The 24,573-nt window shown below is 47.0% G+C and overlaps 2 protein-coding genes and 1 non-coding gene across 3 annotated transcripts; 1 reads left to right on the forward strand and 2 right to left on the reverse strand.

Moving 5' to 3' along the window:
• Positions 1-264: 264 nt before the first annotated feature.
• Trnat-agu lies at positions 265-338 on the reverse strand. The gene has a single exon. It is a non-coding gene; the product is annotated as a tRNA-Thr (tRNA).
• Positions 339-838: 500 nt separating this feature from the next.
• LOC122376424 lies at positions 839-19,894 on the forward strand. The gene is made up of 5 exons (XM_043356291.1): positions 839-1,110; positions 7,481-7,573; positions 11,023-11,163; positions 11,816-11,980; positions 18,579-19,894. The coding sequence occupies exons 1-5, from the start codon at positions 912-914 to the stop codon at positions 19,466-19,468; spliced, it is 1,488 nt and encodes a 495-aa protein (XP_043212226.1). The 5' UTR covers positions 839-911; the 3' UTR covers positions 19,469-19,894.
• A 1,130-nt stretch (positions 19,895-21,024) lies between these two features.
• LOC122376425 lies at positions 21,025-23,697 on the reverse strand. Its single transcript, XM_043356293.1, has 5 exons — positions 23,083-23,697; positions 22,771-22,857; positions 22,228-22,355; positions 21,762-21,865; positions 21,025-21,485 (listed from the first exon to the last, which is right to left on the reverse strand). Exons 1-5 carry the CDS (start codon positions 23,255-23,257, stop codon positions 21,269-21,271), a joined length of 711 nt encoding a protein of 236 aa, XP_043212228.1. The 5' UTR covers positions 23,258-23,697; the 3' UTR covers positions 21,025-21,268.
• Between the last annotated feature and the right edge of the window lie 876 nt (positions 23,698-24,573).

Below are 24,573 nucleotides of genomic sequence, written 5' to 3' on the forward strand. Positions count from 1 at the left end.
TCGGAGATATTTCACAAAACGTAAAGGGGGGGCAACTTTATGCCCCCCCCCAGCGGCTCGTGGGTTAAAACACATATCGATCGACCTTTTCGAATATGGAACAAGTGTTGGTTCCATATTCGATCACCTATCATAGGACATACCAGAGGACTAACCGATCACTTATCATAGGCCATGGCCTATGATAGGTGGCCTATGCATGGCCTATGGCCTATGCATAGGTGATCGGTAAGCGCAGGTGCAAGGTAGACGTGAACGGAAAAGAGGCACCACCGAGATTCGAACTCGGGATCTCCTGTTTACTAGACAGGCGCTTTAACCAACTAAGCCATGGCGCCGTGGTGGAAGTCGTTGGGTGTAAATTTCAGCGTTAATTACAAATTACATTTTAATCGACAATTACAATAACAACATCACAACCATACCATATAAGCATTACATATATGTAATGCAATTTTAGAATAAATGGAGCTCAGAAGCATAACAGTGAAAATATCATAAAGAGCTGTGATATGGTCCGCGCTAGCCATATTGGCGTTAGATCTAGCGCTGCAGAAAATAAAGCATAGCCCTGAACAAGAGTACCATACCTACCTATAGAAATAACTCAAAACAAGAGCACAAAATAATTGTTGGATTCAAATTCAAATTGAATTCATATTGTTTTGAGTTTTCATTCAGCAAAAAACAATATGATGAATGCAATGCAGATATAAAAATCTACCCGCATGGCACCTTTTGTAGGTATCCAAAATTAGACTAAAAGATAAGTAAAAAATAATCCAGTAGGTATTTACCTTTAGAAGCAATGTTTATACAGCACTCTCACTACGGACATTCGAAAAACATGTAAGTCGTGTTTTCATGCATCTTTAGGCTGACATTTCTTTCTCCCTTCCCCAGGTGGCTCTATGGCCCGCACTTTGAATCGCGCGGTCCGGGTCCTTCGGTGGATCGCCCCCGGCGCTGCCCTGTGCTCAGTTGCCCTGGTAACCGTTTCCATGACAACGCCCGAGTGGTTGATCACAAACGAAAGGTTTCCGAATGGAACGGGCCCGGCAATCAACAAGAAAACCTACAGCGGATTGTGGAAGATATGCTATACGCCATGTGAGTATATGGAGTCAAAACTCTAAAGATATATCGTCATTGTGTACAATTGTACATGCACTGCATGTTTCGTGCTGAAAAACTCTATTTTGTTTCGCCTTCTTGCGCATATCAGAAGACGTCATTTTTGTATTGCATGTTACCAAAAAAGGAGCGCTAATTCAAAAACCACCAAAATGAATAGCCCCACCTTACCTGTTGCATCTAAATTCAAGCAATTGCGTTAGCCCTTATGACTTCACAAGTCCGAGAGAAATGCTCTCATGGTGAAAGTAGCGATGTATTCTCCCGTTTAGACTAGACTGATGAGCCTGGGCCTATATTTGCCAGAGCCAAAGTGTTCAACACTGTAGTGCATCGCTCTTTTTGGCGGTCTATTGGCAGTAGCATTACTCCCAGTCAGTGGTTTGCTTGAACTCTCGCCCTCTGCTCGACCGATCCTGAAAGAAATATTGGGAAACTCAGACGTTGGGCATACTGAGAAGAGAAAGAAGCAAATTGTTTGATCATTTATTTTCGGTTGTACCTATTGGTGTTCATTGCCCACCTAGCTTGCGAGAAGTCTCTTCTTTCGATTTCGATTCATAAATACCTGATTGTACCAAAAATTATTGCCCGTATTATTTGATTTGACATTAACCCGGCCGGGCCCGGGGGGTAATCCCAACCACCGCAGCCCGGGGGGGGCGTTTTTCGCCCCCCCTGTCTAACTCCGTAAATAAGGGAGCTACGGAAACAAAAGCGATACCAAACGAAAGGTCCTTACGAGACGATTCTAAAGCACCTAAAATTTTTGACCTCAGGTCAATTTTCAAGGTCAGAGGTCAAGGTCAAAGGCAAAAACCGGCACATGTGTAGTGATCTCAAAGTAAGCCTTCTAGAGGACGGCAGGCGGCATCAAACCGGCAAAATTGGGTGTCAAACAAAAGAAGAGAATCTGAGGATTCCGAAAATGTGCTCAAAATTAAAGGTCAAGGTCAAGGTCACGCTCAAAATTGACCTCAAACTTGGCACTTTTTCGCACATCTTGCATGCTAACTTTCAAGATGTTTTAAAATGTTTTGAGGCTTATCAGTTCCCTATTTGTGGTTCCTCTTACGATACAAGGCTGCTCAAAGGTCAAGGTCACTGAAGAGTATCCCTGCTAGAGGCTATTTCACTAATTCAAGTTAGTAATAATAAATAAGACAATTTTGCCATCCGGAAGCTCTAAATGAAGGCTTAGAGGAAAATAGATGCCAGATTCGTGATCAGCGGGTACAAATCCATCATAAACGACCTTTCATGTGTCAAGGTCAACCAGAGGTCATTCGAGGTCACATGAGGTCAACATAAAACTTGACCTTTTCCGAACAAAATATATATCATTCGACGCGGCTTGACAAGGCGAATGCGATGGTACCACTGCCGTAGCTCTAGGACCATTTTTGTCGAAGTTATTTGCGAAAAACTAAAACCACATTTCGGGGTCGTTGACCTGACCTCTGACCTCAGGTCACCAAAACTATTTTTATATTTTTCTCTAGGTCAAACGCTACACAACCGTGCTCGTAATTTGTCTTTATCTCTAAAACTCTATTTTTAGCAGCTATTTGAAGTTTGCGTCTGTGACGCCGAAGTTTGCCGTGCAGGGGTCTAGAAAAATGGACCTTGTGACGTCATCAAGGGGGCTAGGTCCAAATTTTTTACTTCAGAAGATGTCAAATTGATGGGAGAAAAGGTACTGAAAGTTTCGCTTTCCTATCCCTAAGCGTTCGGGAGCTATCGCAAATATTCGCCAGGGGGGGCGAAAAACGCCCCCCCCCCGGGCCCGCGAGGGTTTTAAACAGGTCACATGAATAAAATAAATGATTTGCATATGTTATTGGAGGTTAGGTCATCTTTCGTCCGAGACAGTTTCAACTGGAAGCCATTACTGCGATCATTCCGTCTCGGCACAATGGTAGGTACCATTGTGTGCACTCTTCAAACATTCTAACAAATAAATGAATTTTCAAGTTGCTGATATTTAGCTGAGTAAGGCCTTTTCATCATTGAAGATGCAGTCTGTTGCCACTTGCCTGAAGGGAGCCGAGTATGAAACTTTGCATCCGTAAAGCATTAGCAGCGCTCCATTGTTTGATGAGTGTTTTCTTTAGAGTGCTGTTTGCTACTCCAGCTCGTGCTAGAGACATCCCAGTCTTCTTCAGACGACAGCAGAAATTTAGTTAGACGAGATCTCGCAAAAATAAGAGCTTCGGTTACGGAGAAGGCATTCAGAAGAAGCAATACCGTGACGGTGCGTTTTTGAGCGAATTCGCGGGACGACAGGCGATAGAAGAGAGAAGAGAAATGCTTATGGGGAATGTGCTATGGTGTGGTTGTAGGATGTGTAGTGTGTAGTACCTATGAATCTAATGATTTGATCTGTCTTTTACTAAGCTCAAAAGTCAGCTGTTGTTTCTTAGCTTGTACAGATACTTTGCCATAGCCAATCGTAAGGAAAAAAGTTGATTATACCTAGTCCAAGTTTACTGACGCATCTTGAGGTAAAATTTGATTGTTTGCAATTCATCCCTTATCATTGGTCGATGAATGCTTACACTTGTATCCACTGCACTCGTATAACTTCCTCTCACTCATCAATCCAATGCCCGTTCAAATCAAATCACTAGCTCACATCTCGCTCCAGCCTGGGGTCATGACCTTCCGGACGTCAAAAACGTCATTTCCTACCGCCACATGACTCTCGCGTCCAGCTGACGCTCAATGACGGCTCCACTGACGTCGAGTGATGTGTAATTTTGCCACCAGCGGCCGGCGCTCCGCGTCTGGCCCTGACACTCATTGAGTGCGACGGCCGGGCGAAATGTGACCCCACTCCACCTAATTAGCTCCATCAGCCCGCAGCGAACGCGTTTGGGGCGCCAGTGGGCGGCGGAAGAATCAGTCAAAAATTAATTTGGGGAGTGGAATGAATGGTGGAAAGTTCATTTGACAGGATCGGCTTTGTCATGGTGTTGCAGAGGGAAGAGACATGAGCTGGTTTTGACATGATAAAGGCTGCTAATTTGTTGAATATGTGTATTTCATTCAATTAATTGATGTCTTCCTCTAAAGTAGGCACTCATGAAAAGAATGGATGTAAAATATGCAAGCTGAACATATCGGTAGTTTGAAGGTACCGGTGATAAGCTCTCACCAACAGTTGGGCCTTGGCGTTAGATTTTAGATAGCAGGGTGCGTGAACATTTCACATTATAAAGCGTTACTCCTGATCCACCGCGACAAATACCATGCTGTTCAAGCTGTTCAGACAAATCGAAACAATCATTTATGTCTTTGAAAGCGGCTGGTTACGCCAACTCCTCGCCAACGCCTCCTAACAAACTCTGATGTGGCATTTATTGCTGTTGGTTTGAGGCCCTACGCAAATTGTGGTTTGCTGAACGGTATAAGGCTCTTATCCTTGTATACTGCTTTCAATTATCACTGACATCTATGCGGGAAGATCATGTGACATTTTCTGGCTAAGCGTACATATGTCGTCTCATATGTGTAGCTACTAGCTAAGCATTCAATTTCTTACATTATATCCGTGTCATTTTCTAAACTGATTTAAAAAACACTCAGTCAACCAGAAACCGCATTTGAAACCCCTCAAACAAGTGGAGCAAGTTCAAATGGCGATAAGAGAACTTACGAGTGTTATTTGCTCGAAATTACTTTATTCATAACCAACCAAAAAATACGACATTACCTCCTTTTTGCCAGTGCTTGCAGGATGACTTTCATCTATTGCAACACACATCTCAAAAGTAGGGCAATCTTGGCAGCAGTGAATGGAGGTACCAAGCGGAATCCGTCAACCGGTTACATGGCTTCACCAACCGAAAATTGGGCAGCTCTCAAGCCTTCCTTCTTTCTTTGCCTCTAGGAGTACGATATTGCGAGCAGCCTTCCCTATTATTCACCCTCAGTAATACACAAGTAATCACTTCTGGCGTTAATCTCTTCGCAGGCCATCATTCTATCATTGATTCTCCATCTTCACGATTACTGTCTCGTCCAACGGCACGGGATTTCCTCCAAATAGACAGGCCGGAGTAGGTGTGGAGCAAATGACGGCGATGTATCTCTGCAGCTCTGCCGTTAGTGCTGATATCATGACTGGAGGTGGCCGTGATGCGGGTCGTTTGGGGGTAACTCATTGTGTGTGCCCGTGACTGGTGGGTGGGGGAATGGGGTAAGCGGTGCTGAGGCGCGCCTCCAGTGATGGATATGGGCCTCCTGAGGCTCGGTTAGGGCTGTGATACATCTCAGGGTGAGAATGGCCGAGAATGACGAGCACACATGCAATTCTGCGAATGAGTTATGTGACCTAATCTACCAGAAAAGGTAACAAAGTAGTTACATTTATGTTTAGATCGTGATTGTGAAGTGCTATGTGACGTAAAACGCTGTACACAATTTATACAAAAAGTAACAAATGGAGGATTCTCAATATTGCTGATTGTAAAAGTGCTTCCATGCCATGCCGCATACAAACCGTTGGATATTGCTGACATGAGACGTCAAATAAGACAAACAAAGTCAGTAGCAATGAAATAAAGCAAATTGTATATAATCCCGATTAGACCTTACCTGGAACAGCAAACAATAGCCTTCGCTTCTCGAGAACCCTGCTCTCGGGCCACATTCATCACGGCGGCCTAGCCTTTGCGCCGCGATACGGGAGCCAGTGTCGGACAGGTCAATGCATTTATCTCTTACAATCCTCAAAGGTCAGCTAAATATATCGCCATCAAACACCGAGTTGACAGATCGCTACAGGATCAGACAATGCTATATACAAATAGAGCGTAAAGCAAAGCATATCTGACTTCTAACCTTTCGTTTTCAGATATATTTACATCAGAGGGTTCAATATGTCATTATTTGACGTTCACAATCAAGCCGTTTGTCTTACGAAAATATATTTACTGATCAAGGCTGTGCCTAGCTTGATGTTGTATTGCAATATTCTGGCACTCTCATCTGTATGTGCTGATCACGAATGCAGGTTAATTCGTCTCGGTCATCTCGACGTAGCTTGGACATCCTGCTCGCATTGTCATGCAAAACATGACCGACAGGAAGCTGATGTGATTTGTCGGTGTCCTTATTGATCGTTCTGTGTGCGCGTGCGACACAGCGAGAGATAATGCGGGGATGTTTGACCGGGAAGGAGACGTCAGACGACGGACGAGACGGGGAGGTGGGAAGCAGGGGAAGAGAGGGGACAGAGAGATGGGAAAGAGATGAAAAGAGCATGTAGTTTTTTTTTAGTGGGAGATTAGGTCCCAACTAGAAAGATACGGATGCTAGGTTGTGACATGAAGTCCCTAATTATGTGTGCGCTAGTTGGTATTCGTGGAGTTGCAATGCTTGTCGCTGTACCACTGATCGCACCTACTAATAAACAACTGCCCAACGTCAGTTCATAACACAGTAACGCTGGGATTCTGGTTGAATGTCACATGTTCTTGAATTCAATGTTTTTTTAGACAATTGGTACTGATTTATGCACTCAATCATCAATAGTGAACTCCATTCGCAAAATCACAGTGAATCACTTCAACTAGAGTCTACCCCAATGCCTTACATTTCTGCTCTTACTTCAGTGGGCGAAACACGGAGATTTCATCAGAACTCACCGCTTTGAACTTTCAGAGAATGGTCTAACTCGTGCCGGGAATGGTCTCCATTGGACAAGCAGGCTACAGGTGGACTGATCAGTCTCCCAAAATGTGGAACTTCGAGTACCGTCAGAGCACTAAGACAAAATGAATTAGCGAAGGTCATGCGATTAGTCGAAACAGAATTTCCCAGGGGTGTACAAATGTCAAAGTTGGAGTGTCCATGCTGCCAACGCTGCCTGGAGTTATTCGGTTAGTGGAGAGAATAGGCGAGTTTTGTTCCCAAACGGCATGCCAAACAATGTCGAATATGGAAATTCACCGATACAAATGAGCTTTTCATCCAGATCAGGCCTAGTGGGACATTGAGCTCGAATCCCATCGGGAAACTAATGACAGGCACCCTGATGCAATATGTTGTTGCTCATTTGTCGCAAGACATTGCCATGCAAATCACGCAGCACCTCGCTGCTCTGCCGATGCGGTTATTGTCTTCAATTTTCTAGCGACGGCAGGTTTATAAACAGGTTTCCGCTCCCAACCGTTCTATGCTACGGTAAACAAATATTCAGTCACTGCCTCTCTCTGCATTTCAGTGGACAGCGGACAATATTGCTGTGTTGTCTATTCGTATTTGTCGTTGTTCAATCATTTAGTCTATTTTCTGCATTTTCTGGGATACTTACCGTTGACCATGACTCTTTTTGTTTCAGTGGGCAGCAGTGAGTTTGTATGTGAGCTGATCGACTATTTTCCGAGAGAAAACTATTCACCTGACGATGCAGACTCCACCATGGCTATACCGAGTAAGAATGAATGTCTGGTCCTTCTGCATGTATGTTCTCAAAAACAGATGCACATTTAGAAGCCCGGTCACTGTAAAATAATCAATGATGTTTTTCACCTGGACCACTTATTTTAAATAACCTTGATAAATGCTAACATAAACGTAAATAATCATTTCATTTAGATTATTGTTTGACTTATATAATAAGTACTTACAAAGCAATGTGGTAGACGTTAATTGCCGACAGACCCGATAATGATCAACGAATACACGTCCCTGTTCCCTACAAAACCACATAATTTCTTTTCAATTGGGTATTCGTACCAATGATAGCAATGACCACTGCAAAATTGACAACAATGAGTAGAGTAATGCGGGGCTCACTTGATGTAACCAGCTGTATGTAAAACGCACATGCCAGTCCCTTCACCACACCCTGTGACCCGGCCTGAGCCCATATGGTCCCCCGGCTCAGCGGATCCTCAGACACTGTCTGACTCGGAGAGGGCGGTCCGAGACCGGGCAGCTATGGATTGGGTCGCTCTCCGCGGCCACAATGGTGTCAAAAATAGATTTATGGACACCTTGGCCGGCGCTACAGGCTCTTATATCTACCCACGGTCGGCCGGTTTAGTTGGGCTCTTGTAGACACCCTGTGTGATGAGGAAAGTAATATAAGCGGGCTAGTGCGGATGTGATATGTTGTAAAGGATGTCGTGATCTCTAATGAAAGTCGGAAACCAACGCTACTGAATTAGCTTTCCGTGTGAACAAATTGGTAAGGGCTTAGGAATGCTATGAACTGAGGGAATGGTGATCATAATCCATAGTATTTCCATGGGTTCATGCTTATCTGAGACGTAAATTGAAAATAATACTCGTCATCTTCAACTGCTGACATCATGTACCACAGACGTCGTACGAGTAAAAAGGCACTTCGCTAAACCAAACAGCCAACAAGTTCTCACGAAGCGAGCGTTCTTTCTGCTGCAGGACAAAGCCCTGTCAAAGTTTGTCAACGCGATGTTTCTGACGCCTTTCGAAGACCGATTGTTTTTGATAGCTCGCACACAACTTGAGACACAATCATTCGATTGAAACTGACTCAATTGAAGCTTGGAACATCAATGACAATAACTTCGCTACAAGAGAATCCCGATAACATTTCCACTCACACACATTGAATACATCTCACTCACTACAGACCGATTCATCAAATAATTAACCCTCATCCCGGGCTGAAATTCTAGTCGAGGCGAGCGAATGGTCTGATTATCTGACTGTTAACCCGAAAACATGTTGATCGGGCTCCCATCGACAGGCTAATTAGTACTGACAACGCGGTCTGAATAGCTCAGACATCTCGTTCGTCTCTCTCTCTCTCTCTCTCTCTCTCTCTCTCTCTCTCTCTCTCTCTCTCTCTCTCTCTCTCTCTCTCTCTCTCTCTCTCTTTTTCTCTCTCTCTTTCTCTCTCTCTTTCTCTCTCTCTCTTTCTCTCTCTCTCCCTCTCTCTCTCTCTCTTTCTCTCTCTCTCTCCCTCTCTCTCTCTCTTTTGTTCGTCTCTCTCTCTCTCTCTCTCTCTCTCTCTCTCTCTCTCTCTCTTCCCTCCCTCATCTCTCTCCGAGTCTAACACCAAACGCGACGATGGGTGTAAATCATTTCAACATTTCCTTTTCACACATCCATCCCCCTCTCTCACTCTCCCCTCCGATCGACGCATTTCATGCTCCAGTTTCCGTCGCCACTCTCCCTCCCTCCCCTCCCCCTCTCCCCCTCTCCCTCGCCTGTTAATGTCTCTGTTCTGGTGACGGCTCTTCCGATCGCCCACCAATAGCCCGGCTCGCTGTCAGCCTTGTTTACCCATCCCTGGTGTCTTCCTGCGCCTCCCGTGGGCCTCCCCACCCTCCGGCCCTCCCCACACCTCGTCGTACTTCTTCGCCGCCTCCCTCGCCAGCGTCCTCCCGCGGGCCTCCAGTTCCCCCTCTGTCTCTGTCTCTGTTTCTGTCTGTCTGTCTGTCTGTCTGTCTGTCTGTCTGTCTGTCTGTCTGTCTGTCTGTCTGTCTGTCTGTGTGTGTGTGTGTCTCTCTCTCTGTCTCTGTCACTGTCTCTGTCTCTGTCTCTGTCTCTGTCTCTGTCTCTGTCTCTGTCTCTGTCTCTGTCTCTGTCTCTGTCTCTGTCTCTGTCTCTGTCTCTGTCTCTGTCTCTGTCTCTCTCTCTCTCTCTCTCTCTCTCTCTCTCTCTCTCTGTCTCTCTCTCTCTCTCTCTCTCTCTCTCTCTCTCTCTCTCTCTCTCTCTCTCTCTCTCTCTCTCTCTCTCTCTCTCTCGCTCTCCCGGCTCTCGGGAAACGCTTAGTAGACGCCGTCTTCCAGCCGATACCATTACGTGTGTTCGTCCGCCCCATTAGCGGCCGGACCAGGATGCCAGAGACCCTCTCTGACCCTGGCACTTGTCACCGGGTCGGTAATACACACGGTCATTTCTTTGTCGTGAAGGTCACCGCACGGATGGCCTCTTAGTCGATCTCTGGATAATAGCCTTGACAATCCCCTAGCCTTACGATGAACTGTGACGACTGACGAGCTTCTTTCTAGTGTATCCCCCCCCCCTTCATTGACTATCAATGACCGTTCCTCTGGATAAATGACAACAATAACAAATGAAATGTTTGTTGAAATACACAAAGCTTTCGGTATGTAAATACCTTGGTCACCGTGTTCGTTCAAGACAGAAAGAAGGACGGAGATGCTTCTTTCCAATTGAACTAAGCATCCTATTGAAGATTGTTCCTCTCTTCAATATGTTCCACTACGAACTCGTCTACCCCCACTGGAAAACTCTCCTGAATAACCGCCCACCTCAGCTACCCCTGCCAACGGAGGACCGCTGCACCCCATTATCCCAATGCCCCCCCCCCCCTTCCCGACGACCCCATCCCCGACTGATGATCTCCCCAAGAATAGAAGATGCCCCCGATGGCTGTCCCCGCGGTCGGTGGGCGGTTCCATGGACCGAGTGCCAGGGCCACCGGATCAGCGGAGATGAATAAATAATGCATGAATGGGAGGACTGCGGATTGAGTCAGAGTAACACTGTAAAGCCGTGCAGTATACGCTACTTACAGTAATGGAAGCATACATTCAACTAAGCCTAGGTTTTAGTGTCCAGCCTGCTTCACAAAGAGCAAGTCTAGTGATGCTGACTTTTGCTTATATCAACCATGTTACTAAATGCTCTACACTCGTTTCGAAAGTCTCGCAAAATTAAAAAATAGAACCGTCATCAATCGTACTTGCCTAGCTTTGCGAGTAGCAAAAATGTTTCATGAACATAAGTGCTCATATCCTTTGACATTACTGTGTTATTACAATGACCCATTTTCCCAATCAATGCTACCGCCTGTCTCACCAACCTCTTCTCACATCTCCGTTAGCAGCTGCACACACCTCACTCTGAACACCCTTTTGTCAGACGCCGTGGTGACCACGGGGCCATTCCTGTTCGCCGGAGCTGCTGTTCTGCTGACGGGGGTTATTTGCTACGCAGTCGGCCACTGCTTTCGTCGCCGGAGGCTTCTCAGTTTCGTCGGCGGCGTCAACTTCATACTGGCTGGTGGGTGATGTTTTTTTTCTTCAAATGATGTTCAATGGTTGCTTTATTAGATATTCCGCTTCATTTCCTCTGTCGGGTTATTCGTGCTTGGTATGACAAGCAGAGACTTCAATTTTTTTTTTACTGTCTCGTTTTGTTTATTTGGTGCTTTGTTTTCATTTTTAGTCACGTTTCGCTTAGCCACCTTCTTCAAGTGCCTCCAGCTGCTTGCATTGCTTATATATCGTACTTGTTTTCTGGTCACAGGCCACAGCTCTTACGCTTCGTATCTGTTTCATCGGAGCACTTTCTCTAGCCAACTTTAGTTTACCAAGTCTTGTCAATTATTCAGTGAGATGTCTCAACTTCCCGTCGGTTTATTCTAAACTTGTTTTGATAGACGTTGCGTACCTGCTCCTCAATTCTTGATCTCGTTGACTGCACTTAGAATCTGATCTTGTAAGAAACTCAAACTTTCGGGTTTGTTCCTGTGTCACTAAGTGGTTTTCTCTGTTTTCTGAAGTTGTTTCTTTCTGCTTGATGCTCAGCTAATTACGTTCACTTCTCATAAAGTATCCATGATGAAGTGTTTGATGCTGCGGTTAAGTCTTAAAGGTTCACCAAACTGCTGTCTTTGTTTGCACATATTTGAGCGCTAACACCTTTCCGCCAGGTCTTTTGGCGATGATAGCCACCATCGTCTACATCTCCACGTTCAAGGCCGAGGTGAAGAACAAGCTGCGTTCGAGGAACCTCTGGGATCCGCCGCGGTTCACCTATCGCTTCGGCTATGGCTTCTACAGCCTCATCGGAGGCTTCATCATGTCTGAGCTCACTGGTAAGATACACTACACGGCAGGGTAAAGAGGTTGTAGATGGGTCGAATGGAAAAAGGTATAAGTTCACAGTGCTCAGATTTACCGTAATGTAGGTACTTCTAGAATAAAGTGACAATTAAGCTGACAAAGAAATCCCCAACTTTTATGTAACACTTCAGTTCGATGGGTTACAGCGAGGAATTGAAACTAATTTGAGATATCGCAGTTTCCAAAATGGAAACAAATTACGGGCCCTGCCATATGAAACAATACCCATTTCTTCCTTCTCAATCATGGACCTTCCAGGTCAAAATCCCCTCTCCAGTCCCTTTTATACCTCATGCATATTCCCTTTTACGAAAGCTTTCTCTCGGGTCACATTGCACGTTTTTCCACCCACGCGTCAGTGCTCAATATTCTGGTCATTCCACGTAAGTTCTTCCTTATCGACAGCCATTCCGTGGCATCATTCCGTTTATCACCACGTGCCATTTTTACCAATGCGCCACCTCTCGATCTCTTATCGGCGGTCTCTACGGACTTTTCTCCCTCCTACGACGTCGAATAATTCAGCAGCCGCGTTCCTGTGCGCACTGCTCCGTCTCGGGAGAGTCGGCAGTCGTCACCACTGACATTGGCTCTCGAGGGACGGTGCGCTGGGTGTCGGTGGAGGCTAGAAAAGCTACAGATGGATGAACCGTGTAACTTGGGGATGGAACTAGGGGAGCGAAAAGAGTCAATGCTGAGTAAGTCGAGACGATGGGGCTCAACAGGTAGCCTTTGTGTAAAAAGAAGGCGGCATTTCACTTTTTGCTTCAGTGAAAGGATATAATTATTTACTCAATCATTCATTTGTTCTAAATATAGGTATAAGTTATCAATCTACTGGAGCGCGTTTAAATCAAAATATTTATTAGTGCTTTCAGTTCGTATTGGGTTAACCCTCGCCGGCGGCACAGGCCATTTTGCGTCCTTCGACGGCACAAGGGGGGGGGGGGGTTGGTACGACCCCCCTCGCGTATGCCCCTGATCGAGCTAGAGCTTCGCGAAAAAAAAACGTGCGTGTTGCCCGTCACGAGAGGAAGCCGATGATACCCAATTTTAAGGTCCTAGGTCATCGGGTGACCTTCCAGGTCAGGTCAATGACCAGAAAACCGGGAAAATCGGGACTTTCTAGAAAGTCGTAAAGTGTGGCTGCTATGTGGTTTTCCGGGGTGCTGATCACGAATATCGTGTTAGTTTTGATTTTACCCAATTTTAAGGTCCTAGGTCATCGGGTGACCTTCCAGGTCAGGTCAATGACCAGAAAACCGGGAAAATCGGGACCTGTTAGAAAGTCGTAAAGTGTGGCTGCTATGTGGTTTTCCGGGGTGCTGATCACGAATATCGTGTTAGTTTTGATCAGAGATGATGTCTTTAAGCATTTAGACCAGGTCGGGTCAGGTCAGGTCAGGTCAACCGGTAGGGGTTGTGACGGGTATTCGTAATACTTGTCAACCGCCTCTGACAGCTTCGTAACATGTTACGAAGGCACCAAAACTACTTCGTAAATGTTCAAATGGTTGCTAAATTCGAATTCAGCTTCAAAAACTAGCCTAGAAACATGTAAAACTCGAAAAAGTGAACCGAGGTCACCCGAGGTCACCAAAGGTCAATGACCTGACCTGACCTTCAGGTGACCTTGACACCCACCCTAATGTATTGGAGCAGCATCAAATCACATGTTTGAACGTTTGAAACCACGAAAAGCTTGCAAACGCGCGGCTAATGCGAGCCGACATACGCCGAATCGCGATTTCGGCCAAACATGGTCACGGAAAAGAGGTCACAGGTCAAAGGTCATTGGGGTCAGGGTCATGAAATTTTCAGGGAACGTGTAAAATTGATCAATGCGAGGGTACTGAAAGTTTCGTCGCGATCGGCCGCTTTTTACGCGAGTTATTTGCGAAAAACCTTAGGGGGTTGCATCAACCCCCCCCCCTGTGCCGGCGAGGGTTAACCCGCGCCCCACTGGGGTTGTTGTTGTTGTTGTTGTTGTTCCCCCTGGGACCTCCTTACGGAGGACCATAGCCGAGAGGCTCCCTATGACGAAGGTAGCCGGCCTCCAAGGCAGCCACCAGGTCGGCGTCCCGCAGCCGCGACGGGTCGACGTGAATGCTGCCAGTTAGCCGCAGGCGGGCGCCAGCGAGGGCCGGGCAGCGGAGCAAGACGTGCTCCGGCACGTCCGCCTCCTCCCGGCACACGGCGCAGAGCGCCGCGGGGCACCGCTTATCGGGGCACTGCAGGCATGCCACGGAGGGGTGGCGGCCGATCCGGTGCAGGTATTGGAGCGAGCGGCCCCAGTGGCCCGCCCTCAACTGGTGCACCGAGATGGCGGCCTCTCGGTCCTCTCCGGGGATGGGGAGCGGCAGGGTGGTCCCGAAGATAGTCTTAAAAAAGGAGTCGGGCCAGTTTTCGCGCCACTGACGTGTGGCCGTCCGATGAACTGCCCGTGTCAGGGACCGAGCGTCCGAGGGCACGGCGCCCTGGGGCAGGGTGGCCGCTTGCTTGGCCAGGGCGTCAGCGCGCTCGTTCTCCGCCAGCCCGCAGTGAGCAGGGACCCACTGCAGGGTCACCTGCCGGCGCTCGGCAATGTCCAGCAGCGTCCTCCAGATCGCCGCGCCGATAGTGGTGGTCTGGGCGGCCGCTCCCGCGCTGAGGAGGCTCAGGGCGGCTCGTGAGTCGGAGCACGCCACCAGCGGGGCGGGGGACGGCTCATCCCGGACTCGCTCCAGCGCCGCCCTCAGGGCGAACAGCTCCGCACGGGTGCTGGAGCAGAGGTCCCCCGCCGCCACCTCCACCTCGAGAGTCTCCCCCGACGCGGTAAAGATGACGGCGCCGCCCCCTCCTCGCCTGACCCCAGCGTCCGCAGAGCCGTCGGACCAAATCCACGTGGCCTGGGCTGGGAGCGCCGCCAGGTGCTGCCGCGCGGCCTCTCGCCGCGTCTCGTTGGAGGAGGCTCGACGACCGCCGGGACCCACGTCCAGATTGAAGGCGATCGGGCGGCAGGTTGTCCACGGGATGAGGGGAACCTCGAGGCGCGGCTCCACCGTCACTCCCTCGGCGCCCGCCTCGATCAGCGCCGATCGCCCCAGTTGTCGCCAGCCGGTGGTAGACCGCAGTCGAGTGGGTGGGTCGGCCTCCTCGACGCGGCGAAGAGGGTCGTCCTCCGGCAGGGCGAGCGCTCGGCAGAGCGTTCGCGCGGCCAGCGTCTTCCTGGTGGACCATGCTGAAGGGATGCCTGCCTCGGCCAGCAGGGGATCCCTGGGGGTGGACCGTGGGCATCCGGTCACCACCCGGGCGGCCGCCAGCAGCTCGCGCTCCACCAGCTGAACGTGAGACGGGGACGCGGCCGGGAGCCAGGCACCCGCCGCGTATTCAAGGGCTCCCCGGACATACCCGTTTGCGACTGTCCTGAGCTGCGCCTCGCGGAGACCCCAGGTCCGGCCGGTCATCCTCCGCAGCTGTGCGTTATACACAGGGGGGAGCTGTGCGTTATACACAGACCCCACTGGGGTCTGTGTATAACACGCCCTACTGGGGGAGGGGGGGCTATTCATAGCCCCCCCTCCTAACTCCGAAACTACTGGGCCGATCGTCAAAATTCAAACGGCGTCTGATAGCCCCGGAAAAACTGTCGAGCGAAACCTAATTTCATTGACCTCGAGGTCACCGATGACGTCACAGGTCAGGTCAAAGTAAAAATTATTAGCATTTTTGCTTGTTCACATTTTGGGCTCTGGCCGCCGTCTTACAAGTCAGATCAGACTCATTTTTGGTTTCCACACTCGTGAACAGATGCTCTAGATACCTTGAGGGTACCAAACTTGTACTTTGATTTTCAGGTCAGGGTCAGGTCATCACAGGTCACGAAAATATTATATCATGCGTCGGTCACGTGACACATGTTTTATGGTCCATTTAGGCCATAGATTTCGAATTTGATGTCGTCTGTGTCATTCGAGGTCATTTTGAGTCGAATTTAGCTTAGGTCAGGTCACTTTCAGGTCAAAAAAGGTCAAATTTTGAAGTTAAAATTTTTCAACAAAAAAGGTGTCTATTTCTGTCACATATATTCCGGTTTTTTCGAAAAGTCAAAAACTTTTTGAAAAAAATATAAAAATATAAATTTTGAATATTATTATATACAATTTTCGAAATTTTCAAAATTTTGAAAATCCGAGATAGCAGTTTGATAGCGCGGTCAATTCTGAGTCCTTTCATGCAAAGAAATTGGATCTAGCTTAAAAACTGAGCTCTTGGGAGCGATTGCCGTGGTTCAATGTTTTGCGTCGAAATCGGACGAACATGACGTCACTCTGACGTCATTTCCGGCCGACCTATGATAGCTACGAAGTTTAAATTTTGACACAAGGTGTCAAATTGATGCAGCCGAAGGTACTGAAAGTTTGGCGTCGATCCGTCAAGCGGTTTGGAAGTTATTGCAGAAAAACGGGAGGGAGGGCTATAAATAGCCCCCCCCCCAGTGGGGCGCAGGTTAAATCACGGCCGTATAAGGGTTAAATGCTCATCAAATTATTCCTGCATACGTCTTCAATCTTTCAAACTTCCAATTATGCACATTTCTTGAAATGATTTGCGATCCCACACGTAACCGTTCACGCACGACTTGACGGTTTGTTGTATGGAAATGGCCGCGCTGCTCTTTGTGTGCTATTTGATTCCGTATTTTCTGTCAACTGTGAAACTGTGAGATTAGACTGTCATTTAGCAGAGGGTGTCTCATTAGCATCCGTCGGAGGAATGGGATGATTGCTGAAAAAGTTCTATGTGAATCGCGTTTAACGCATCGTATCAATGCGAGAAAAACATCTCAGTTGAATCGTTGAATGGAAAAGAAATATAGTTGAATGGTAATATGGAGGTAGTGCAATGCAATACCATGCAATGCTAGAGGCATTGTGTACCAGAGACAAGAGGTCAAAAGTTGGCTAATTTTGGTAAATATTATTTTTTGTCATTGACATATGAAAATAAGCCACAAGATATTGTCTGTTTGGGAAAATTGTTTGGTCACCCTTTCAGTCTAATCTGCAGCTTCACGAGTTTTGCAAATCATACATAACCAATTATGATTCCACACGGGTATTATAATATTCGAGTAGATGTGCAATTATTTGCTAGTTTGATTAAAGGTGTACGAAATATTCTTTTCTGACTGCTGAAAAAAAATTGCAGGTGCAGGCTCAGATTGGTTTCTTTAGAATATCTTTTACGATCGTTTCCTAAAATACGGTGATTGCATTCCAGCATCAGACCTCACTAGTCCGATGATGTATGTACAGGCGGATCTGGCTCAGACATTCATCTTCGGGAGGAAATCGTGCTCAGACTTCACAGATAGATTATTCAACCGGAGAAAGACTTGGGCGGGTTTCTTTCCAGCTGATCAGGAGATGTAGTGGCTTTAAAAAGATTGCAATGTTTATAACGGCGCCTGTTTTGAGCATTTCTCTTTGAAGTGATTGCTGAATATTAACCATTCTTGGTGTAGATCGTAATTGTGGGCCAATAAACGACTTCACCCAGTCATTTTTTTCCTGATGACGTTGGGACATACCAGCACGTTGACACTCACGAACAGTTCACAATCCCAAAATAAAAAATGCCAGAACATAAGCTCATTTCGGATATTGTGCCAAACTTACCTTTACAGCGACGCTGACCGGTGACCAGAAATCACGCTCGTCCTTTGATGCCTCAGAATGTTGAGCTTTGGGTACTTCTGGTTCTGGGACTGGAATACGCCGAGAGGGTGTCTGATTATGGCAGCTGAGGGACAAGCACCAGTAGTTCCTACTTTGCCGCATCTCCACACCACATACAAGATTCACTTGTTTCCTTTTCGACACTTCACCGAACTCAAATTGTAAACCACCCGGCCCCTCCCCCCCACCCGACCCCGCTCCAGCCCTCACGGGGCTGAGGCGGACAGACAGCTGCCTGATGACGTAACACGATACTCGGACGCTGATTGGCTGACGCAGCTTGTACTAACCGCCTGAGGCGGTGACCTGAGTTTGACGACGGATCGGGGCGGGGCTAATGGGTGCCAGAGGCGTGTGGTGGGGACAGGATTTGAGAGGGGACTTTCTATAACGCATTCGCATTTACGTTCAAGTATAGATCAGTGGATAATTAGGTATGATTTAAATGAATAAACAAGCGATGCTTGTATCCTTATAAATGATTTCCTAAATGAATAATCAAGCGATGCTTGTATCTTTATAAAAATATAAAATACAAGGCAATGGTGAAATGGTATTACCTATTCAATCGGACAAGGTAATTCTAGTTTATGGGGTGATTATCCAAACGAGAGGAAGCATAATTTCATAAAACCTGAATGGCCTGACATTCTGACACTTTTTACCTGTGTAAATAGCAGTTGAATGGTGCAGATAAATACAAATATTTATCTGTCCCGTACTTTGTCACTTAATTCCGTACCATCTCGTTTCATATTGATATAAGAAATTTGTTGAGGTTGGTAGACTTCTTGTAAGGCTGCGGTATTTCTATGATTCATTCTCATCACCGCATTTCTCTCCATTTCAGGTATCGTCGTCATCTTCCTGTACATCTTCTGGCACCAGCGAGATTGGGAGCGGAAAAGTCTGAAACTCGCCCAGCAGGGGTGCCTTATGAACGGCTGCGCTCCACGCCTGCGCAGAGACGCTCCTACGAGTCGCTCTCTGGACCGGGGTCCTCCAGTACCCCCAGCGGCCCGCTGCAAATACAACGAGCTTCCGTATAGACAGTTCGCGAGTCTGCCGCGGCGGCTGGATTTCAACGGGAGTGGTGAATGTTCTATGGCGGGGTCAGCCAGTATGGACTGGGTGGCGAGGTCGAGAGAGGGAGAGAGTGAGCAGTGGCCTCGGAGAGAGGTGGAAGAGTGGCCGCGGATGGGGAGAGAGCGGGGCTGCTCCAGGGAGAGGAGTGGGGAAGAGTGGGGTAAGAGTGTGACGTGGGAGGGCGAGAGACCTCAGAGGCGAAGTGCTGATGTGGGGAAGTGGGGGAACGGTTTTGGGCCGGAGTCGTGGCCTCCGCCGAGGCCGGGGTCGGAGATACCGGAGTGGCCGCCGGTTTCACGAGGCGATTCTCTAACTCGACAGGGGTCGACGGCTCACCCAGGCCCAGCGGGGCAACGTTGGGCCCCTCCGCGTCATCCACCCCCAGGGGTCTATTCGCTACGTGTGGGCGAGGGCCCACTCCAGCCCAGACCGGCCCACGGTGGGCCCTGTAGCTGCCACCGGCCACCGCCATTCGTACGCCCGCCAAGCTGCCGCCATGTTTGTCGACACCAGCGCCCTCTTCCTCCCACGTGCGTACGTTGTAGTGCGTCGCTCTGCCGCCAGCCGGCGCTAGTGGGCGGTTGGCCGGGCGCCCCTCGGCCCAGAATGCCGGCACCCCATCCGCCGTCGTACAGTCAGGTAACGCAAATTTAACGGCGTTGGAAGTGTCTATTTAGGATTGATTTTGAACAGCTGTTCTGAGATCTCATAAGCGGAAGACATTATCCTGTATGTTGATGCATGTTGTAATATTGCATGCCTACGTTCATTGACGGATCAACAAAGAACAGTGCAAGGACCTCCCTCCTAGAGCGTTTCTCCTTGTAACAAAGGGAATCATTTGCTGCATGTATTTTTTCATTCATGCTTGATGCTCTGCAATTCAGGGCGACGTTTACAAAGGAATGTCACATTTTGACTGCATAAGTAATGTAAGTATACCTATATGCAAGGAATTTACTAGGCAGCAGAGTTCCAGTATGTTTAAAGAATAGAACGTTTATGTGATTCTCTGATAATGTTCTCAGTTGTCAACATTGTAATGTGATTTTTTCAATAAAATATTTCGGGTGATTATAAGCCGAGTTGCTTACCAGCAACGCACTTGGCCAACAAACTATCTTAACCATAGGCGTCATATACAACACACTGTTCGGTGCGTCCCGTGCCTTACGCAGAGCACACACTTCTGGGCCGGAAGCGGGCACTTCCGGTGACTTCCGGTGTGTTTCGCGCCGTTTCCTCGGCCACCAGCTGATGGCGCGGAACAGCCTGCGACAAAGGCCTCGCTGTCTGACAGCGACAATATTATATTTGCCTCCGCTACTATGTCCAGCTACTGTGGAGGCCATTATTTGTTCTTTCATGGAATACCAAGTGTCGCTAGCTGCCGGCTGCCGCCCTTTGGCATTTACCGAGCGCTGGCTGGCACGTTTCAGAGCGCACGCCCGTAACACCAATTTGTCTGCGCGGCGCGTTATTTTCTGTAGCAGACGGTAGTGCCCGTCTCTGACTCACAGTATGTGCGCCTAGCGACGGGTAATATCGGCGGAATATTGCCGAGCAACGACCACCGAGGCGCCCGCCGGAGCCGTAGAGGAGCAATGACGTCACAGCAGACGGTGTGACGTCACCGCTGGAGGGAATTAATGAGATGGCTGCCATCAGATGGTACTGAGACAGCCCGCTGCCCTGGGGAAACGATGTCAGACGCAAACAGGCTTTTTTTGTGGTAGGCTGGGTGCATGTAGACGTACATTATATCCGTTAGCGGTGCTCTGAGAGATAACCATGAGAAAATGTGATTAGAATTGGAAGGCAAAAACGAATGTCTTCGCTATATTCGTCAGGTCACGTGACATGCAAAGACGTTGCACTGCAGTGTGAAGTCTTATGCATAGTAAAATAAAAATAGGATTAGGGATAGCAAGTACCTCTCCGAGCCCGTGTCCCTATCATTGTCTTCATCGCACTCTGATAAGGTACGTTCATTCCACAATTCCATTTAGGTAGGCATGTACCTATGTACCAACTCAACACCATGTCTGACCCCACTCACGGTAAATCCAATTATGGCAATGTATGCTGCCCATCGTCGCAATCTGTTCAGAGATCGAGCGGCATTGACTGGATGAATGATGCCTAATGTATTACCCAAATAATGTCAATGCCCAAGAGGGATAAATAAATAAGGAAGGTAGACCGTAGGACGCGAGGCATGGGGATAATGTATTAACACCATTAGTATTCGTGGACATAATATTTACTGCACGCTACAGTTCGACACGTAAAATTTGAACGAAACATAAGCAGAATTGTAATTTGAAGCCAGGGAAACAAAAGACAACCACAAATGACGCTAAAATGTAACAAAATACCATTTCACGTAACACAACAAACGCATCACTACTGCCCTGTCATCTATAGCAGAACTACTAGTTCCCAATTCCGCCGCTAGAGCCAGGGCACGGCTCTCCGCCTTTGCTGCTCCACGAGTTTCTGGTGCGTCGTGTAGACTCCATACAAGATGTGGGCGAGTAGGAGGTAGCCCAGAGCGGGCAGGAGGGTTCTGAGCTTCCGACTGAGCTCCGTCAGTCGACCGGTGGCGACGGGAAACCTCAGACAGATCAGCTGCCAGAGGGTGAGAACGCGGCAGACGACTCCACCCCAGCTGAGGGAGGGGGGAGGGGAGCGTCAGGAATAGGATAACGGGAGCATCGGAACTAGTTGGAGCCGAGGATATGATATTTCTAAATCATGATCATTAGCCTATCAAATCGATAGATATTAGAGCTTCATGCCAAAAATGTCTCGTATATTCATTTAGCCATTCAATAGAAGCCATAGTTGCTGTTTAGGAACATCCAGTATCGAGTTACATCGCAAGTTTCTACCTTTACCGAAAGTCCTGCTAGTTGACAGCCAGAACTGCAAACGCTGAACTTACGTATGCGAGATGGCCCTTCTGATCTGTTTGATTCCCCGTGAACCCGGTCGCTCGCGCTGGGATATACTGTCCTCGGGCAGGTCATAGTCTCCAGAGGACCAAGACTGGAAACATTGTAAAAATCGTCATGTAGGTAGGTATGGTCATCAGAATCATACACTTGTGAGGGTAATCGTATGCACATTGCACGCATGATTTTTGCCAACTATTTGACCGATTAATTTCACGGGAAAAGACCGTTTATCAACTAAATTCAGCAATGCACCAATAAAGTAAACATTGTTTAAATTGAATAAGCTTCTCCAATTAAAGTGATCAGTCATTTATCTTCCAGCTTAACTGCTTATACGGCTGATTTCTTCCCTCAATCGTCGTTCAGTAACATGCCTGGCACCTTAGTTGGTCCCACGCTGGGCACATAAATCTACAGCTCCCCCGTCAGTAAGCCCAGCTCCTGCAACCATACCTGGCTTCCCAGCTGGTTGCCGAGCTGCGCGCGCAGGTCAACCATGGTGATCTCCATCTGGCGACTGAGGTCGTGAAGACTGGCGAGGAGACGAACGACCTCGCTCCCGCCGCGGGACGGGGACACGTCTGTGGACGGACGGACGGACGCATAGATTGTTACGTTGGACAGTAGAGAGGGAATGAATTCATCAGCGGAAGCTCCTCGAAAGATTGAGGGTCAGATATTGAAGACTATATGGAGACCGTTGGCGTAGAATATTGTTACAAATGTTCCAGTTATTAGTTTTTTTCTATAATTGCTAAAAAGAAAAAGAATTATATCGAGAATGCGAAGAAGTGAGCAAAATATAATGCCACTCCGCTTTGGCTCAAATATGGGACTGTAAAGCAATTATATAACGGACATTTGTTAAGCTGAATAGCAACGATGATAAGGGGTTGAACAGAACGTCAAGCACCTTGCTCTAAGCTTTTACTTTTCTCAAAAACGTCAAAGAACCAACCATTTTACATACTGTATAATTTAGCAATTTGAACATACCTGAGCGTCTGGCAATTTCTGTGATTTCGCTGGCCGTTTCCTTCGTTTCACTTTCACACTGAATTGAGTCTGTCTCCTCGGGTATATCTGTAGAGTGCAAATCACATGGTTACATCTTTTTTATCAAAATTCACTCATTTTCAGAAGTAAATCTCAGAGCAGATATCAAGCGATTAGCTGGCATATCAAATGCAAATAGGTCATTAATAATTGAAGAGTCTGTTTGGACGATTTGTTCCAATCCATCATATCTGGCCGGAAAACATGAAATTCTTATAAAAAATTAAAAATATCTGAAGTCGTTCTACTCACCGAATTCCTCTGCAGTATTCGGTTGATTGAGTTGATTTTGGGGTGGCTGAAACACAAATGTCATCGGAGGCTGAAACTCCATCGATGTTCGGCTGATAGCTGGAGGGGGTTCTGAATGACTTTCCTCCCCAGTTTCCCCTCCATCGCGGTGAGTCGATTGTCGAGTTACTACCATTGTGGCTTTAGTCGCGTGAATAGCAAACAAAGGTGTAAAAAGTTCGACTTGGACGGTTATCGCATCGTTGAAAATAAACGAAAAATGTCTTTGACGAATTTGCGCATGCTACAAACAGGACCGACAGGGAAAGAAAATAGATGTCCAAAGAAATGCATTACGCCTCGCGAGTTTTATTCAAGGCATTCCTTTGATGAGGGCATTAAATTCGTTAAGTGCTTGCTGAATGTAAGGCATTTATTTTAATCGTTTAATTGTTTTTTGAATGACCTCCTTACAAAATTATACTTTTCATTCATGTATTTTTGTTTTAGATGAATTTTCGGCCACGGGCCATGATCACATCAATGCCAAATATAAGAATATTGGAAGACAAAATACAAATTAGGTACAAGTCGAATCATCGTCAGTTTCTATCTTTCTACTTTTCGCGTGATAAGAATGACAGGCACTTTCACACTTGGTAATGGGTACACTTAAGTAATCGTTACATTCGCACATATCTGCATGGAAACATGAAAAAACACACTTAACCTCATCCTATCACTATAAAGGTAACACTTTGCTTTCCATGATACACATTTGGCACAAAATACTTAGGATGAATTACTGACTTATGAATGTGCGTAGGCATGATGTCTGCGGCGAGTGATAACAGCTACAAAATGTGCCAAGAAGATATGTTTCGGTTGAGAATCGGTCTGTGTTTGCGAATTTGGTACCGCCAAGTGTGAAAGTGCCTGTCATTCTTATCACGCGAAAAGTAGAAAGATAGAAACTGACGATGATTCGACTTGTACCTAATTTGTATTTTGTCTTCCAATATTCTTATATTTGGCATTGATGTGATCATGGCCCGTGGCCGAAAATTCATCTAAAACAAAAATACATGAATGAAAAGTATAATTTTGTAAGGTCATTCAAAAAACAATTAAACGATGAGGGCATTACTTTGATTTGTTGTGAGCAAGCATTGAGCCTGAGCTAAGCAATCTACTTCTTCAAAACACCTTGTTATGCCTATGTTTATTTCTGATTACAGGTTCAATCAATGAGAAAATGAGGCGAATCTGATCTGATGTTGGCCAGTGGCCTTATCTTTTTTCCTTATATCAAGGTAATTACCATAGCTAATCAATCAAAGTTATGCAAAGCAAACATTCTTGATTCAATATACCTACCAAATATTATTTCCTTAGATCAAGATAATTACCATAGTTAATCAATCAAAGTTATGCAAAACAAACATTCTTGATTCAATATACCTACCAAATAAAATCGATTTTAAAAACCATCCTTTGGGGTTATGTTACTCG

Source organism: Amphibalanus amphitrite, unplaced genomic scaffold (assembly GCF_019059575.1).
Source record: "Amphibalanus amphitrite isolate SeventyFive unplaced genomic scaffold, NRLGWU_Aamphi_draft 002131F_arrow, whole genome shotgun sequence".
NCBI classification, from domain to species: Eukaryota; Metazoa; Arthropoda; class Thecostraca; order Balanomorpha; family Balanidae; genus Amphibalanus; species Amphibalanus amphitrite.